The sequence below is a fragment of the Malaya genurostris genome, chromosome 1 (genome assembly GCF_030247185.1).
Source record: "Malaya genurostris strain Urasoe2022 chromosome 1, Malgen_1.1, whole genome shotgun sequence".
Taxonomy (NCBI): Eukaryota; Metazoa; Arthropoda; class Insecta; order Diptera; family Culicidae; genus Malaya; species Malaya genurostris.
The window spans coordinates 153,817,782-153,835,586 of NC_080570.1; the positions used below are offsets into that span (position 1 = coordinate 153,817,782).

General features: G+C 37.9%; 1 protein-coding gene across 4 annotated transcripts in view; it reads left to right on the forward strand.

Annotated features, from left to right (window-relative positions):
• Nucleotides 1-17,805, forward strand: part of LOC131426253 (all trans-polyprenyl-diphosphate synthase PDSS1) — a 228,721-nt gene that overhangs the window by 120,660 nt on the left and 90,256 nt on the right. For all 4 annotated transcript variants that reach the window (XM_058588844.1, XM_058588843.1, XM_058588845.1 and 1 more), the window contains exons 3-4: nucleotides 11,217-11,378; nucleotides 17,421-17,560. In XM_058588844.1, the coding sequence (XP_058444827.1) occupies nucleotides 11,217-11,378; nucleotides 17,421-17,560 (302 nt within the window). The remainder of the gene's footprint in view (nucleotides 1-11,216; nucleotides 11,379-17,420; nucleotides 17,561-17,805) is intronic.

The following is a 17,805-nucleotide window of genomic DNA, read 5'->3' on the forward strand; positions in this document are numbered from 1 at the left end:
ACACACGAAATTCATTTTTTTCCATTTTTTTTTCACAATAACAAAAGTAGCTTCACTCAAAATGCAATATCTCACAAACTAATAATCAGACAGCTGTCAAATTTATACACGTATCTTTTGAAGGTTGTTACTAACTGAAAATGGTATGGATTTAATTCTAGTGGCGCCCTCTCATAGAAACGATACGAACTTTTCAGCCCATCTGTTATAGCTTAAATATGTAGTTATCAGAGGTTAGTTAAAATATACACAATTGTCTTATTATTTTCGCAAATTATATCTTCAATATTGTGCTTTAGGAGTGTATCGAAAATAAGCTATCGACATACATTTGTGTTGTACGCATGTATTTGTGATGGTTTTTTATGCTCAGATCAAAGCCTGCTGTGCGTTTGGCTGTCAGCTGTCAGTTTGTTTACTTGTTCGTGCGGTTGAAATTCTGCGTTTTCAAAATTTCGCGTATTGAAAAGGAAGTGAAAATTAAGGTTCTGGGCACATGGCTAAGTGAGGGGGGTATTACTATGCGAAAACTGGCGAAGCGGTTTGGTTCATCAGTCCGGGTTTGGTTCATCATGCCAGTGTTAGAACCATCATTAATAAGTTTGGGGAACACTATTCTTTGAATGAGCTACAAGGAAGAGGCAGGAAACCCGGTTCTTCCAACCCGAAACTGGACCAGAAAGTGGTATCTTCAATCATGAAGAACAAATCAATGTTAATACGTGATTTGGCGTGAGTGTTGGAATGATCCAGCGTATCAAGAGGCGAAATCACCTGAAGACCTACAAGAAGCAGAAAATCTCGAAACAAAGTGTAGAACAGAAGAAGCGAGCAGCAACAAAGGCCCGGAAATTGTATTCGCGTCTTTTTCAGTGTCCGAATGTATCCGTTTTGATGGACGATGAGACTTATGTAAAGGAGGACTCAAAAACCCTTCCAGGTCCACAATACTTTACTATCTTCGTTGGGGAGAATGTGAGCTATACGGACAGGTCGATTCAAGTGGAGAAATTCGGTCGAAAGGTACTGGTATGGCAAGCAATATGTTCCTGTGGTTTGAAGTCAACCATTTTTTACACTACCGAAACTATAAATGTAGAAATCTATCGATCTGAGTGTCTCCAGAAGAGATTGCTGCCTTTATTTAAGAAGCATAGTACACCTCTACTGTTTTGGCTGGATTTAGCGTCGGCTCACTATGCCAAAAACCTCTCTCAATTGGCTTGAGGAAAAGGGTATAAATTTCCTTGAGAAAAATATCAACCCACCAAATTGCCCTCAGCTTCGACCCATCAAACGTTACTGGGCAATCGTGAAGAGGATCTTCAAGAAGACTGGTAAGGCAGCTGGGAACATGAAGGAGCTCAAAAACATTTGGGCTCAAGCGTCCAAAAAATGCGATGCAACACTTGTCCGGAACTTGATGAAGAGCGTTCGATCAAAAGTTCGAAAACTCGTGAAGGAATAACTTAAATTTCATCCGGTTTTCTTTATGCTCAAGTTTAACCTCGTACAATAAAGGATCAATTTTTAGTTTGAATAAAATATCGTTTTTTATCATAATTTGAAAGACAAATTTGTGGATAGCTTATTTTCGATACACTCCTCTGCAGCTTAAAAATATTCTGCCTAATTAATGCTTATGGAAAACCGCGCCTAATTTATAAAAAATTGTTTATTTTTTAAAATCAGTAATTTTTTCCAATTTGGTTTTCAAAATATACCGAAAACAACATTGTCTTGAAGTCAACGAATAATTTATTCAAAATTTCATGAAGATTACAAAGATTTGGCGATTGAGATCCCAGACTAATTTATAAAAAGGCGTATTCTCAAGAGCTATCCATTTTCTGGATTTTTTCTAATATATCTCGAAAATGACTATATTTAGAAAATATCTCTCTATAAACCTTTTCATCGAGCGTAGCTTGGAGAATAATATTTCACTGCCAAGACGCATTTATTCCTATGAAAACATCGTTCTTTGAAAATCGTTAAAAAAATTTCTTTGTTGTTTTAACCTTCATTGGATTTCATGTAACTTGACATTTTTTTTAGGTATAAAATTTAAAAAATGGTGCGTTGGAATAGCGGAGAATTTATCAACATACGAACCCCGAACATAGGGTCACCTGAGAGGCGAATGAACCTCTTTAATCTAAATAAAAAAAAATCGTATCAATTTTGATTTTTTGAAAAATCGAAAGATTTTTTCCGTGTATATTTTTTTTCGACACTTCAATTTCTTTTTAGGCACAATTTTCGAAAAAGCTACAGATTTTGACAACCGAATTCTTGGACTAGGACCTGTATTCTGGAGCTGAGTTTTGAATTTTACCACGGTTTCTGAAACTGAGCTCGGGGACTAAATTTTGAAACCGAATTTGGGAACTGAATTTTGAAACTAAATTCAGAACATGAATTCTGGACGATTCCAAAATTCAAGCTCTGAAACCAGTTGCAGAATCCAGGTTCTTGAATTAGTTCCACAGTCCAGATCCAGAACACCATTACAGAGTTCTATTCCAGAATGCAATTTGAGAGCCTATTCCCTGAATTCATGTTCAGAATTCTGAACCTGAATTTAGGAACTGAATTATAAACCTGATTTTTGAAGCTGGATTTCGGAACTGAATTCCAGAACTGAATTCTGAGCCCGATTTGTGAAAGTGATTACCGAACCTGGATTAAAGACTGTCCCAGAAAGTATGTACGCAACCAAAAACCGCTGCCATTTCGCAATGGTTCAGAATCTGTCAATTTTTATGGCTGCGTCCTGTTGTTTACACTCTTCTCTAACCACTTGTTTTCATTAGTTTGTTTTGAAATGCGTGAACTTTCAGCAGAACAAAGTCGAAAAATTGTGTACAAATGGTGCACAGAACGCGGACTATCACTGAGAAAGATAGCAAAAATGGAAGGAGTAAGTGAAATAGCCGTGCGAAATGCAATCAGGAAGTTCGGTGAGGATAACACCTTTGAGGATGAACCGAAAACGGGTCGAAAAAAAAGGTCCTGCTAACCCTCAGTTGGATAAACGTATACTGAAGGCGTTCGAGCAAAAGAAGGAGGTTTCAGTTCGGGATGTGGCCAAAAAAGTGGGCACTTTGAAGTCAAATGTTCTTCGTGCTAAAGAACGTTTGAATCTTCGAACCTATAAGAAGCAGAAACAACCAAAACGTAGTCCGAAACAAGAAGCATCGATCAAGCCGAGGGTTCGAAAGATGTACAATACGATTCTTGCTGGAAATTTGAACTGCATAATCATGGACGACGAAACCTATGTTAAACTCGATTACAAATCCTTGCCGGGACCACAACATTATACGGTGCGAGAAGGGCAAGTGTTAAACCAGTCCGAGACATCGATTGAAGTCGAAAAATTTGGTAAGAAAGCTATGGTCTGGCAAGCAATTTGTAGTTGCGGTAAGATTTCGAAACCCTTCATCACCAATGCTTCAATGAACAGCGAAATATACATCAAGGAATGTTTACAAAAACGACTTCTATTCATGATTCGAAGCCTCAAGGATCCTGTTGTCTTCTGGCCAGATCTTGCTTCGTGCCACTACTCGAAATCAACGGTAGAATGGTATACTACCAAAAATGTCACTTTCGTCCCAAAAGACATGAATCCACCAAATTGCCCACAACTTCGACCAATTGAGGAATTTTAGGCATTAACGAAGGCACATCTTAGGAAACATGTCTCGGCAGCCGAAACCATTCAACAGTTCGAAAAAGATTGAAAAAACGTGTCAAAACTTGTCGCCAAGAAGTCTGTACGGAATTTAATGAGGAACGTTCGCAAGAAGGTGCGCCAGCTAGTCTACAATGGCTAAGTAGCAAATGTTGAGAATAATATTCTGTTGTTGTAGTCTAATATTATCAGTATATCGAATAAAATTTGAATATCTAACACTTGTGAATTATTTACAGCGAAATCAAAGTGCGTCCATACTTTCTGGGACAGTATTTAGGTGATCAATATAATTTATTGTTTGAACACGATTTCATGCAAATGTAGGCCGTGGCTCCGCTTTAGATGGCTCATGTGCAAGGTCCAATTTTGGCACACTCTTTCCAATATGTTGGCCGCTATTTTACGAATAAATGCTACAATATTGGCTACCAGTGCGTCTATCGTTACTGGTTTAACTTTGTAGACATGAGCCTCAACATGGCAACATAAGAAATAGTCCGAAGGTGTTAAATCACACGATTTTGACGGGCCCAAAACGTGAGATAAACTGCTTTACGAGGCGGCAGCTCTCAATTTGGTCATTGTTTGGCGTGCCGTGTGGGATGTGGTACCGTCTTGTTGAAACCAAATCTCTGTGCAATATTTTTTTCTAGAAGTTTTGTAACCTGTAAGCTCAGCAATTAAATTCGTTGAGAAGAGAAGACAATTTTTTTTAAAGAGAAAAACACTTTACGATTTTCTTCTCTTCAGGAAAATTGTGATAAATTCCTTCTGTCACCGGAATTCGACAGCGTGTAAATCATGTTTGACAAATTGGCCGGCAATTTCCATAAATGTCTTCGCAACAAGCACCATAGTTTTAATTGCACCATCAGTGCTAATTTTAGTGCACCATAAAATTTAAACGTCATTCATCACCGGAGCCCGATTGATGAAGGAAAACCTTCAGAATTGACTACTACATACATATGTACAAACAAATAATAAAGCGATATAACAATTGTTCCATCGACTGACGGTGCAATTTTGAATGGACCGCAGTTCGGTAGGGAGGAGTCAGAGGTGAAGTGTTCTGGTGCGAATTGGTTGCATCGAATCGAATGCAAATTGCTTCCTGACTTCGGTTCCAATTAGCGCTGCAATTAATTACCCATTATGCTGTTTGCAGATGGGTCTCGTTCGATAAGTGACCACAAAGGTCTATTGTTGTCCGTCGGTTTTGCGCAGGTTGGTGGCATCTTCGTGCGCGCGCGCTCGGCTACGGTCTGGCAGAGGGCAAGCGGTGGCAGTTCAAATTGCTGTTGCTGACTCGTAAAAGGAAAGTGAAAAAAATACCGCTGCTGCTGCCCGCAGAGGAGAGACCCCGCATAGCGTAGTAGCCGGTGGGCAAATATGAATGAATGAACGAAGTTTTTTTTTATATGTAAATTGTTGTGGTCAGCACAAAACCGTACCTAATGGAAGGAGGTGCCCGTAAGGGTAATAAAAAGCTTTTTACGTTCCCATCCTTAGGTCACCGGTGCGGAAGCGAGAGCCAGCAACCCACCCGAATGCTTCTTCTCTGTCTTTGCACTTGCGGGGATTAGAGCAGTCGGCCGATCGAATCGATCGAAGATTCTTCGAACGACTGAAAGGAGCTGCTGCATTATTTGCGTATTGATTGGAGTTTGTGACGAATTTGATTTCTTCAGACTTTCTTGCTGCTGCTGATCCACGTCACCGCCTACTGCTTTTGCCACATGAACGAACGAACGAACGAACGAACGATTGCACTTTATGTGTGTCATAAATATTTAATTGTCTTGCACCCGGGCTCCCCGGGTTGAGAATGTGCCACCGTCGATAACTTATTTGCAAATGACAACAACGGCAGCAGCAATAACACAAAAACTGTTAGATGCATTATAATTTATGGTGACACCGATTACGCCGCGATTTGTGCAGCAACAACCCCGTTGGAATTCCTTTGATGTGTCTCCGTTCGGCGAAGGAGGAGTTGTTTGGATGCGTGAGATTATTTTGTTAAGATAGAAATGATTAGCTTTTGTTTTATTGTCTACATAGGATATATGGAAAGGATGGTGAAGAAATTGGATTGTCATCTTTAGGAACAATTTGTTAGTAGCGAATCCTGGTTTGAAGATCAATCTTTCCATTTGCTGTTAGAGATGGATTTCGGTATCAAAAACCGCTAACAAGAACACCAATACCAGATGTGCTTGAATTTCATCGATTTCTTATCGAAGGTTACGGGGAACATGTGGTATCGGTTTTCCTCAGCGAACGACTCTGGAAAGTTGAAATCGGGGCTAGATAAAAGGATATAATTCAATTAAATTCTATTGGTCACGACAAGTGCAAGTTGGTTTAAACGATTTAGAAGTGGTCTACCCAAAAAAAAATGAAATTTTGATGCATTCCTGATCGCTTTAAAATAAAATTATGTCCATTTATTGCCATTAGTGTAACGAGATAGCAACAGAAACAGATACTACTATTTCGGTCTGCTATTTAAAACCTCTATCAGTGTATCAATTCAAGGTCTGTTACTGTGTCTGTAACTAGTTTGTGACATTAGTAGCGAAATAGTAAAGATTTTATAGTGCAATTAAATGGATTTATTTTTATTTTAAAGCAATTCTAATTTCATTCCACTAACCTTTCAAAAAGGTAATTATTAACTTTCTCGTTCAGTTCCAGAATTTATTGCCAGAATTTGGTTCTTGAGCTCAATTCTAGAATTCAGTGCTGAACCTGGATTCTAGAACTGAACTCATAACCTCTGATTCTCAGGATTCTGCAACTGAGCTCTGGATCTGGGTTTTGGAACTGAATTCTAGAGTATAACTCAGGAACTGAATTCTGAAACTGTAATCTGTACCTGAGTTCTGCAACTAGGTTCGGAATTTAGGTTCTGGAATTCGTTCCTGGGGCCAGAACTATTCTGAAGAGTTCAGAATACCAGAATAAGGTTTCTGAGTTCAGGTTCTGAATTCAGGTCCGATAATTATGTTTTAAAGTTCAGTCCCAGCATCCCTGTCTAAAATTCATGTTCAGAATTCAGTTCCATGCCTAGGATTTTGGTCACAAAATCAGATCCGGGTCCAGAAATCTATTCCTGAACTCAGCTCTAAAATTCAATTTTAAAAACCAGAAGCAGAGTTTCAATTCCAGAATCCAGTTCCAGAATTCAGTTCTGGAACTGAATTCATGACACGAGTTCTGTCTCTGGATTTTTAACTTGAATTCTTGATTCTGCCACTGAAATCTTGGCTCTGGACCGTGGAACTGAGCTTTGCATCAACATTCTGGAGCTGAATTCTAGACAAAAAAACCTCTGCAACTGCAAATTATTTTTTTTTATTGATTTCTGGAACTGAGTTCGGGAACTGAAATCTGTATTCTAGACTACTCATCTAAAATCTGAATTCAGTTCAATGAACAAAGTTCATAATTCTCGGTTGAGTTTTCATTAGGGCGTATAAGCAAGCGACAGTTTCTCTTTGTTTGCTTTCTCTTCTATTAATTATTAAGCGGTTTCCACGTTTATCACTCAACTCTTTGCATAAAATGATACCCGAAACTTTCGACTTTCAAACAGAGTAGTGAAATCAAAGAAAATCTTTTTAATCACATCACAATAATCAAAAGAGAGAGTGATTAAAGAAAAACTGTCACTTGCTTATAACCCCTAATGAAAAATCAACCGAGAATTTAGTTTCAGAATCCAGATCCATAATGCAATTCAGGTCCTGAATTAAATTCTTGAGTCCATGTCTAGAATACTGTTCTCGAATTCAGTTTCAAACTCAGGAATCTAATTCAGAATACAGTTCCAACCATTTGATCTTTGAACTTCATCCAAAATTCAATAATAGCTTAAAAATGAGCCTAGGCTCAGCCATTTCTGGGAAAACTGAGCGATAAAAAAACAACTCGATTTGTCAGTTACATCATTTACACCATTACATATCCGGAAATGACAGCCATTTGATTTTCGAACTGGACCAAAACAGCCTAAGTTTATTGAAGTCGGTTTAGCCATCTTTGAGAAAATTGAGTGGTAAAAAATCGTTAATCGGTGCACACACATACGTACAAACATATACACACAGACATTTTCCGATCTCGTCGGGCTGAGTCGAATGATATGTTCAAAGCTATGGGTCTTCTCGGAAAAAAAATGAAATGTGCAGGTGACGTAAATCTACCGGCTGCTCGGCCACTAATGGGAGTTGATCTTCATTGTCAACTTTTTTTCTGAACAACCTAGATAGCCGTGTAGTGTCGGTAGCGGTTTTCAACTGGCTAAGAATAACACTCCGGTCCACCTGTCCCGATGGAATAAGCTCACCAAACAGATAAGCCGTGTGGTATCCGGCGGAATTATTTCAGCCAAGAATTGATCCACTGGTTTCCTGTTCCATGTCGTAAAAGGCCACTAAAACGGGATCTCACAAGTCAAGGTGTATTCCCGTGCCGATGACTGAATGACTGCTTAAAAAAGGCAGTCACAAAGGGAACATTTGTGAGCTTTGGCCTTTGCGGAGCTTAAAAATCCGTGTCACAGGTAGACTGACTTATTGAAGACATGGACAGAAAATATGTCTATTTTTCGGTATATTTGCTGTATAATCGATCTTCGCCGAGCGATTCATATTCTTCATATCATATGAATCATATGAATTCTAATGGAGCTGAAGCCGTCAATAGTAAATTCATTTCTATTTATTTACAGTCATACAATACTTAGTTGTTTATGTTTATTTGTTTCCCGTTGAAAATTCACTCCAAATAACTAAGGAAACGTGTCACTTGAGCATATTAGTTCCGATTCCTGATAGAACCTTAAGAAAAACACAGCAAAGTAAAAATGATATATCATTTTATAATACCAAAAAATCACATGTAGTAGTACTTAGATGCAGGGACACAATATACATTAAAAATAGATACACGACGGTGATGAAAACTACAGCTAAATCTATAATATACAAACATTATAACACCAAATTTTACAAAATCTGTTTGAATCAGTACAAAAAAACAGTGATCAATTGGGCACCATAGCTTAGGAACATCCGAGAGTTTGAAATATATGCTCATAGAAGAACATTACATCAAGGGCCCCGAGTAGAACTGAAGCAAAGGACTGCTGGCACTGTAACTACTTACAAAAACACAGCTATAAACATTGAAAAAATCCGCAAATTGGTTCTTTCTAGCACCTCAAAATTACTTCTTAGGACTATGCTAGGTTTTCAACTACTGAATATCTAAATCTACAAAAAAATGTATTTGTTCCGTGGTATTTTATTGTGTGACAGAATATGTTTGTTGTCAATAAGTCGTACTTTAGTATAGGTGCATCGTTACAATTCTAAAAGCGTAGCTATAAAAGTTACAAAATTCAACTAACTGGATTATCTATATTCGGAATTCGTATTCGTCCTCCAGTTATGTCTCTGACATTAACCGCCCGCCTTTTTTTTTCTAAGTACGATTTTGCATATGTGCATACTAATTTTTTTCATACGTCTAGGCTTAGTTCCCCCAAAGCCCGAACCAAATGCTATCAAATACGTAATTCACAAGTAAAAGTTCGGGTCGGGCACGAGTAAAAAATGCTTTTTTTTTTATCGGGTATGGGTCGAGTTCGGGCTTGAAAGAAAAATTAATCTTGTGTTCGGATCGGGTACGGGTAAAAGTTTTTTTTTTAATTTTCGATTGGATCGGGTTCGGATTTGAAAAAAATTTTACCCAACCGTCTCTAGTGCGAAGTCAAAGGCAATAAACAAAGAATTCTGAATTATCTCTACCCGGTGAATGATGTTTTTTTCGAGTTCGGATTGGATTCGGGTCGGGTACGGGTAGATTTTTATTTCAAGCGGGTACGGATCGAGTTCGGTTTTGTAAGAAAACTTATGTTCGGGTTCGCGTATTTAGGGGATTTTTTGCCTTTCTCTATAGAAAGGTATTAGAATTGCTGGAAAACCCGACTTTCGAACGGAGCCTCGGAGACCCATAGTGTTATATACCATTCGACTCAGCTCGACGAGATCGGAAAATGTCTGTGTGTGTATGTATGTGTGTGTGTGTGTGTGTATGTGTGTGCACTTTTCGAAGATATTTGAACGCGCTCGATTTTCTCAGAGATGGCTGAACCGATTTTAACAAACTTGGGCTCGTTTGAAAGATACTGTTGGGCCATTGATCAAGTTCGAAGATCAAATGGCTGTGACTTTTGGTTCCGGAGATATGATTGTATAAGTGACGTAACCGACAAAACACGTTAATTTTTACCGCTCTTATATATATATAAGGGTGCCAAAATTTTGGGATCACCTCTATTTTCATTAAGTTCTAGTGCTCAAAAGTTTAAGCACCTCGAAAAAAGCCTTCATGCAAAATTTGACCTAAATCGGACATGCTTAACGGGTGCTGCCCGGTGGTAAAGGTTTGACAATTTTCGATCTAGAAAAAGCACCATAGGGGGGAGTACATGAAATTTCCAAAATCGAAATTTTTTTTTTTATGCCGAAACTCTTAAAACTGCATAAAACATCGAAATTTAGTGTCCTCTCAAAAAACATTTTTTTTGAAAACATCAACTTTCTGGGACTTAGAAAAATTTTCATATTTTTTCTAAGTCCCAAAAAGTCGACTTTTTCAAAAAAATTTTTTTTCGAGATGACACTAAATCTCGACGTTTCATGCAATTCTAAGCCTTTTGGCATCAAAATTTTTTTTTTCGATTTCGAAAATTTCATGTACTCCCCCCTACATATAGTGATATTTCAAGATATATGAAAATTCCACTAAGTGGACTAAGAAGGCTTTTTTTAGATTAGCATCACTGATTACAAATAGGCAACGCAAATGTCAAGCACTAGTTTGGAAAAATGATGCTGACTGTGTGACATAAAACACTGAAGCATGCTTTTGTGAACTACTCAAATCAATCTGAATCAATTGGTGTCAAAATTAGTATCCGAAATTTTTTAATAAAAGTATGAAAGTATCTTAGTACTGTTTATGAAAATATGAGTAATATGAGATGCGTACAATCAAGCCCTTTCTGAAACAAATTCCATTTTATGTGACGTTTGTTCACGACGAAACGTTCACTGGTCACCTACGACTGTCAACTGGCTACATGTCAATTCTGTCGAAGAGCTTTCGAACTAGACATCTAAAACCCATCGTTTGCATTGTTGCTCTGAACGACGGTTTGAAATTTTAAACCCATTTTCCTATAGTTCCGGAACCGGAAGTCGGACCCGGACAAAAATCAATGTGGTCAGCCTGTGGGTTCATGAGAAAAGGCCTTATTCGAGTCTAAGTTCTTGGGGGAAAGTGAGTGAGTAAGTTACGTAAATTTTCGCCAAAAACCTGAGTTGGTAATGAACTTATTTCGTAACGGATGACCTCGAATGAATCATACAAATAATTATTCTTAGAACAGCAAGATCATCCACTAAACAACGCTTTTTTGCTTTTTTGTTTCTTTCAGCCAAGCAGTTCACAGCTCCTTCCACCAGCCACACACCCCTGCATGCGAGGTTACAGCTCCGTTCACACACAGCAACCGGCCGGTCCGATACGGGAGTACAATATCGATCCGTACATCCTGCTGGACGAAGAGCTCAAATACATCTTCGAAGACATCAGACAAGTAAGTGTCAACTATGGAAAACATCGTAGCTTTAGTAGCGTGTACCAACATAACCAAAAGAAATATTACATTCCTGCCGGACCCAATCAATCAATCGTCTCTTTTCGTATTGTCTATCGAACTACACTCTAGCATAAATTTAGGCTTTTGTCAAATCGAAAGTATGGGCTTGCTTTGTTTTGATTTAAAAAAAATCAAAATTTACTAGTTTTGGTATTTATGGAAATTGAGACTCGATCCACAGTGGAACTCGTTTTTACTACCCGTTTTACTCCCGTGCGATCACTCAACACTTACGACACCTACGCCGATGTTTAACAAAAGAAAAAACAGCATATTTTTTTCTTTAATCCATCTCTTCACGACTCACTCCGTTGTTTCGAAAGGGAGGGAAGCAAGTTGTGAACAACTAAATATAGCTAATTATTATCCTCATCACATTTGCTGCCGCTCGATGCTAACCGGTTAACAAGGGTGGAGTAGTTGTACCAGTAGTAGCTCCATGGCATGCGATCCTCTTAACTCGCTGTGTTTTTTCGGTTTGATTTATGAGCTTTGGATGCGGCAAAACCCCGATTGTGGTTGTCAGTCAATCATGTCTCGTTTAAAAGAATAGCACCGACTGAATGGCGGTGGGTAAATTTGAAACCGTTATTTATTGCAAATTTTTATGTTCAATTTTGATTTCATCGGTAGTTTCTGAGAACCTAGCATATACAATTTTGGATCGACTGTAAATATTTGGCACTTGTTTTTTTTTGTCTAACAGATGAAAATAAAAACAAAAATCGAAACCGAAAACCGAAACAAAAAACGCAGCTATGGAAGGAACTACAGAAATATTGAAAATAGAATTTATTCTTTTGGACAAACTGAATAAAAATTGGAAATATTCTCTGCAGCAAAGATTTGAAATGTCTTGAATAATGCAAAACACTACCGCAAAGAAACACACAACATAAAAATTGCTACATAATTAAAATAGATAAATCAAGCATGCAATCATCAGCTCCATTAGATTTGAGAAAGACTCAAATAGCTGGTTCTTGTTTTATCCATCGAAATCGAAAAAAACTAGAATTAAGTAAATGTTAATATGGCATCGATTAGCAAAAAAGCCATATATAAGTTTGAAAAAGTCGAATTCAACAAAAAGAAAATAAAACTAACCAAAATACTGAAATGAGTAAAAGAGTTAAACGAATATTAAAAGCAACCTACCAACTCCACCCACAGGGTCAGAAAGGTTTTCTGGTCCGAGAGGCGAATAAACATAAGTTTAAAATTGTTATAATCGAAGCAAACAAAAAATAATAAAAATGGAAACATCATGCTTCTTGTAATTAAAATATCAGAAATAGCAGAAATTTTCACGTAAAATGAAAGCAAATTTGTAAAATGTTAAATTAAAAAATCTTACTGATTAGGCGAATTAAAGAAAAATTTCAAAATAAAATTTAATAGTGACAAAAATTTGTTTAAAAACACATACAAAACCACGTAAAAAAGGACCTCAGTGTACTATAAATAGCAAATGGCATAGAACTAAACTAACAAAATGAATAGAAATAGTGAATTTATTTAAAATGTTCTGGATGATTATACAACATTGAATGTAATAGAAATAATACAAATGAAAGTAACAAAATTTTCTAAATTGCTCAAAACAGCAAAAATTATACAAATCTCTCTAATATTCAAAAAAAAGCGTATATTAGGAAAATATCCAAAACAACGATAATTGTTAAATAAATAAAATTACAAGTAACTAAAAGAGTTTAAATATACAAAAAAATAGTGTGATTGCGATATCATAAAAGTAACCAAAATAGTTGAAGATATCAAATGTTGTAAGATAATTGCAAAAAATGATTAAATTTACAAGTGACGCAAATCCATATATGACTTCATTTTGGAGAACCTTCTCCGTAAAATGACTGAATTTTACAAGAATGATTAACATATGTGTCAAACTCATCCATGTTTCAGTTCTTTTTTTTCTTGATTATGAAACTTTTAACCGACTAGTCATTCGAGTCCGGTTCCAGTACTTAAGAATGTAGAATAAATGTGCATCATATAAGTGTTACATCGTCGGTAAAACTGAGTCATTCTGGATGCTAGAATATGCCAGTCTCAGAAGACGGTAATTTACACCATTTCTTGGTGTGTAGCAGTGGGCTAAAATACCCAGAAGAATTTAAAATTGTTGAAATAGTATCAGTATAATAATAGCAGGAAACGGAAAACAAAATGTTAGAAATTATCAAAAAATAAATAACCAAAAGGGACAAACTGTTAAAAATACCGAAAATATAAAAATGACAGAAGAAAGAAATATCGAAAAATCCAAAACAACATAAATGGCAGAAATAGCCAGAACAGTAAAGGGACAAATATAAAGAATATAACAAAATTTACTGATATAAATAATCATAATATATAATTGCATAAATAAGAAAAATACCAAAACTTAGGACATAACAAAAAATAAAAGAAATAGAAATAGTTGAAGTAATCGACAGGTAAAATTCAGTAAACTTTAAAAAAATAACGTTACTGGGAATATTCCAAATATAGCAGAAACAGTAAAAATTATGGGAATAACTGTACTAGTAAACCAAAAGAAATAACATATGTACAATAATTGGAAAATCCAGCAAAAAATATAAATAAAGACTGTACCAGAAAGTATGGACACACTTTGATTTCGCTGTAAATAATTCACAAGTGCTAGATATTCAAATTTTATTCGATATACTGATAATATTAGACTACAACAACAGAATATTATTCTCAACATTTGCTACTTAGCCATTGTAGACTAGCTGGCGCACCTTCTTGTGAACGTTCCTCATTAAATTCCGTACAGACTTCTTGGCGATAAGTTTTGACACTTTTTTCCAATCTTTTTCGAACTGTTGAATGGTTTCGGCTGCCGAGACTTATTTCCTAAGATGTGCCTTCGTTAATGCTCAAAATTCCTCAATTGGTCGAAGTTTTGGGCAATTTCGTGGATTCATGTCTTTTGGGACGAAATTGACATTTTTGGTAGTATACCATTCTACCGTTGATTTCGAGTAGTGGCAAGAAACAAGATCTGGCCAGAAGACAACAGGATCCTTGTGGCTTCGAATCATGGGTAGAAGTCGTTTTTGTAAACATTCCTCGATGTATATTTCGCTGTTCATTGAAGCAGTGGTGATGAAGGATTTCAAAATCTTACCGCAGCTACAAATTGCTTGCCAGACCATAGCTTTCTTACCAAATTTTTCGACTTCAATCGATGTCTCGGACTGGTTTAATACTTGCCCTTCTCGCACCGTATAATATTGTGATCCCGGCAAGGATTTGTAATCGTGCTTCACGTAGGTTTCGTCGTCCATGATTATGCAGTTCAGATTTCCAGCAAGAATCGTATTGTACAGCTTTCGCCCCCTCGGCCTGATCGATGCTTCTAGTTTCGGACTACGTTTTGGTTGTTTCTGCTTCTTATAGGTTCGAGGATTCAAACGTTCTTTAGCACGAAGAACATTTGACTTCGAAGTGCCCACTTTTTTGGCCACATCCCGAACTGAAACCTCCTTCTTTTGCTCGAACGCCTTCAGTGTACGTTTATCCAACTGAGGGTTAGCAGGACCTTTTTTTCGACCCGTTTTCGGTTTAGAGGTGTTATACTCACCGAACTTCCTGATTGCATTTCGCACGGCTCTTTCACTTACTTCATCCATTTCTGATATCTTTCTCAGTGACAGTCCGCGTTCTGTGCACCATTTGTACATAATTTTTCGACGTTGTTCTGCTAAAGGCCACGCATTTCGAAACAAACCAATGAAAACTAATAAACTACTGCACAAGTGGTTAGAGAAGAGTGTAAACAACAGGATGCAGCCATAAAAATTGACAGATTCTGAACCATTGCGAAATGGCAGCGGTTTTTGGTTGCGTACATACTTTCTGGGACAGTCCTTATCAGACAATTGTTACGGTATTTACCGTTAATTGAGTGCAGATGAAAAAATATCTAATGCGGCTTCGCTACATCGTTTTGTTCGTATGCTATCCGACCTCGCTACTGCTCGTTCGGACCTAACTTAAGCAAAGAAACCTAGCTTTGAATAGACCGGACAAACGAGGGTTGTGTGCAAGAGGCCGCTGCTTCCGACGGCGGGTTTGCGGCCAACTTAGCTGGCGAAACTACTTTCGGCGAAATGGCATTCGGCGAAATGGCATTCGGCGAAACGACTTTCGGCGAAATGACTTTCAGCGAAATGACCCACTCCCGATGGAATGCGCGAGACGATTTTCGAAACAAATGACTTCATTTCATACCCGTTAAAACTGGTGGATTGGTTTGAATCAGAACCCGGAAAATGCTTATCAAGGCATTTCTCTGGTTGCACAGTATTTTTCCCCCATTGAATTTTGGGTTTTAATTAATACACTTAAGAGTAGCAACATTGAAAGCATAGTAACATTAACACTCTAATGAACCGAATGTCATGAAATTATGACAGAAATTATATCGGAAAGGTGTCTCCATTGAACGGTAGTGGGATTTTTTTTAATTAGTGACGTCATCTATCTGTCAGGTCGAGAACGTATTGACATACGTGTTAAAAGAAAGCCGACTGGTTTTATCATAATTCTTTCTAGTCTTGAGATTTTTTCTATTATCAGCGTTTTTCTTGTTCTGATAATTAAAATGTTTTTTTTTTTCGTTTCATTTATACATATATCATTTTCAATAGTTGGAAATTACCTTGTGGCGTTACTTCTCGAGTAAGGCTATTGTTCTTTCAACATCATGTCGGTGATCAATTCACTACTGAAGGTTCTGTTGGATACTAGATTGCATATTTAGCGACGTTCCTCACCCTGCACTGTGTCTGCGAATTTCACTTACTCTGGCCAGTTGAGTCCCAAGGTTTCCCTAATCAATGCTGAGTCATCGAAAATTTGAGAAACGAAATAATCGGTCCAATAATGGTTTATGGAGGTTGACTCAATTATTGCAAAGCAATTATCAAGTGCTACTACTTTTAAGTTTGCAAACAGACCGCCATGGCTAATTATGGTATTTAATGAAATTTTAAATTGCTTCTTGAGAAATCAGATTAACTGTAATGTAAGCATGATTGTCTTTTGCTGAACGAGATAACGAAATCAGTGTTCTTCTCAGTATAAAGCATGGTTCGGAATGGTGTTTTATTATTTGAGAAGCAAAATATCGTAAGGTTGAAAATTTTGGAAAATGAAGGATCCGATGCACAAAAAAAAAAGTGATGATTCACTGGAGATTCGCCTGTTTCCACTATTCAATTCACGTGCGAAACTCGAAAGCTGTGTCATCGGAGGAGAGTATCGCAAATATTTACCCGGGAGGTTACCACCGCGTTGAGGGATCGATGGATGGAACTCAAACGGAGCACGATGTGACCACCAACGACGACGATCGTGTATGCGTGTGTGCGTGTGTTTGTGTGAAGAAATGTTGACCTTTCAGAATTGGGCGAATACCGCGGCGTGTGCGATCGCAAATCTTACTGACCGACCATTTCGCGATTCGGTCGCCCCTCCCTCACAAGGGGCCCCTCCAACATTGAGATCACCTAACCGGATCTGTTGCGAGAAGTTTTTCGGCGGTGTCGTATCGAACAGGTGTTTGAAGTTGTTGGGTGGAACGTTTTCTGATTTTTCACAAAACCGGTTCGGTTAAGGTCTTGGCAGAAGCGACCACCGCCGGTTTCGGTTCGGTTCGGATGGGTCCCGGGTGGACAACCGACACGAAAGTGATGGTGGTGGGGTCTTGTCATTTCCATAAGAAGAGCACAAACCGGTTGCCATTTTTTTCTATCTCTGTCTCTCTCTCTCTCGTGCAGCTGGTCCACGGTTGATTCGGGTTGTCTGGTCTGGCAGAATGATAATTTTCTTGGAAAAATTAACATGAGCTGAATAAACAAAACTTCTACATTTTTTTTTCTGCTTCGACTGTATCGATTTGACCAATTTTTTTCCTTTAAATTTTCGTTTCATTCGCAGGAAATCAATCGTGCCACCAACCACCAAGAGCTGGAAAAGATAGCCGTGTATTACTTTGACGGTCAGGGAAAAGCGATCCGGCCGATGGTCGCGATGCTGATGGCTAAGGCGTTGAACTATCACATGCACAACGAGACCAGGTAGGTTTGAAATCGCTATTTTTGCTGCTATTTGCTGCTGCCAACATACTTGGGAACGCCGTAATTGGCGACCGCACCGGTTTATTATTGGCAATCGTTGTGTGTTGTTGGTCGGTTTTATTTTTGCGGCCGCGACCCTCCATCGGCTCCATCTCAACAACCAACCGTCAATGGGGTTGCCCGCGAAACCCGATGATGATGATGGCGATGGGGTATTGACCTTTCCCGCGCGAAATGCTACCAAG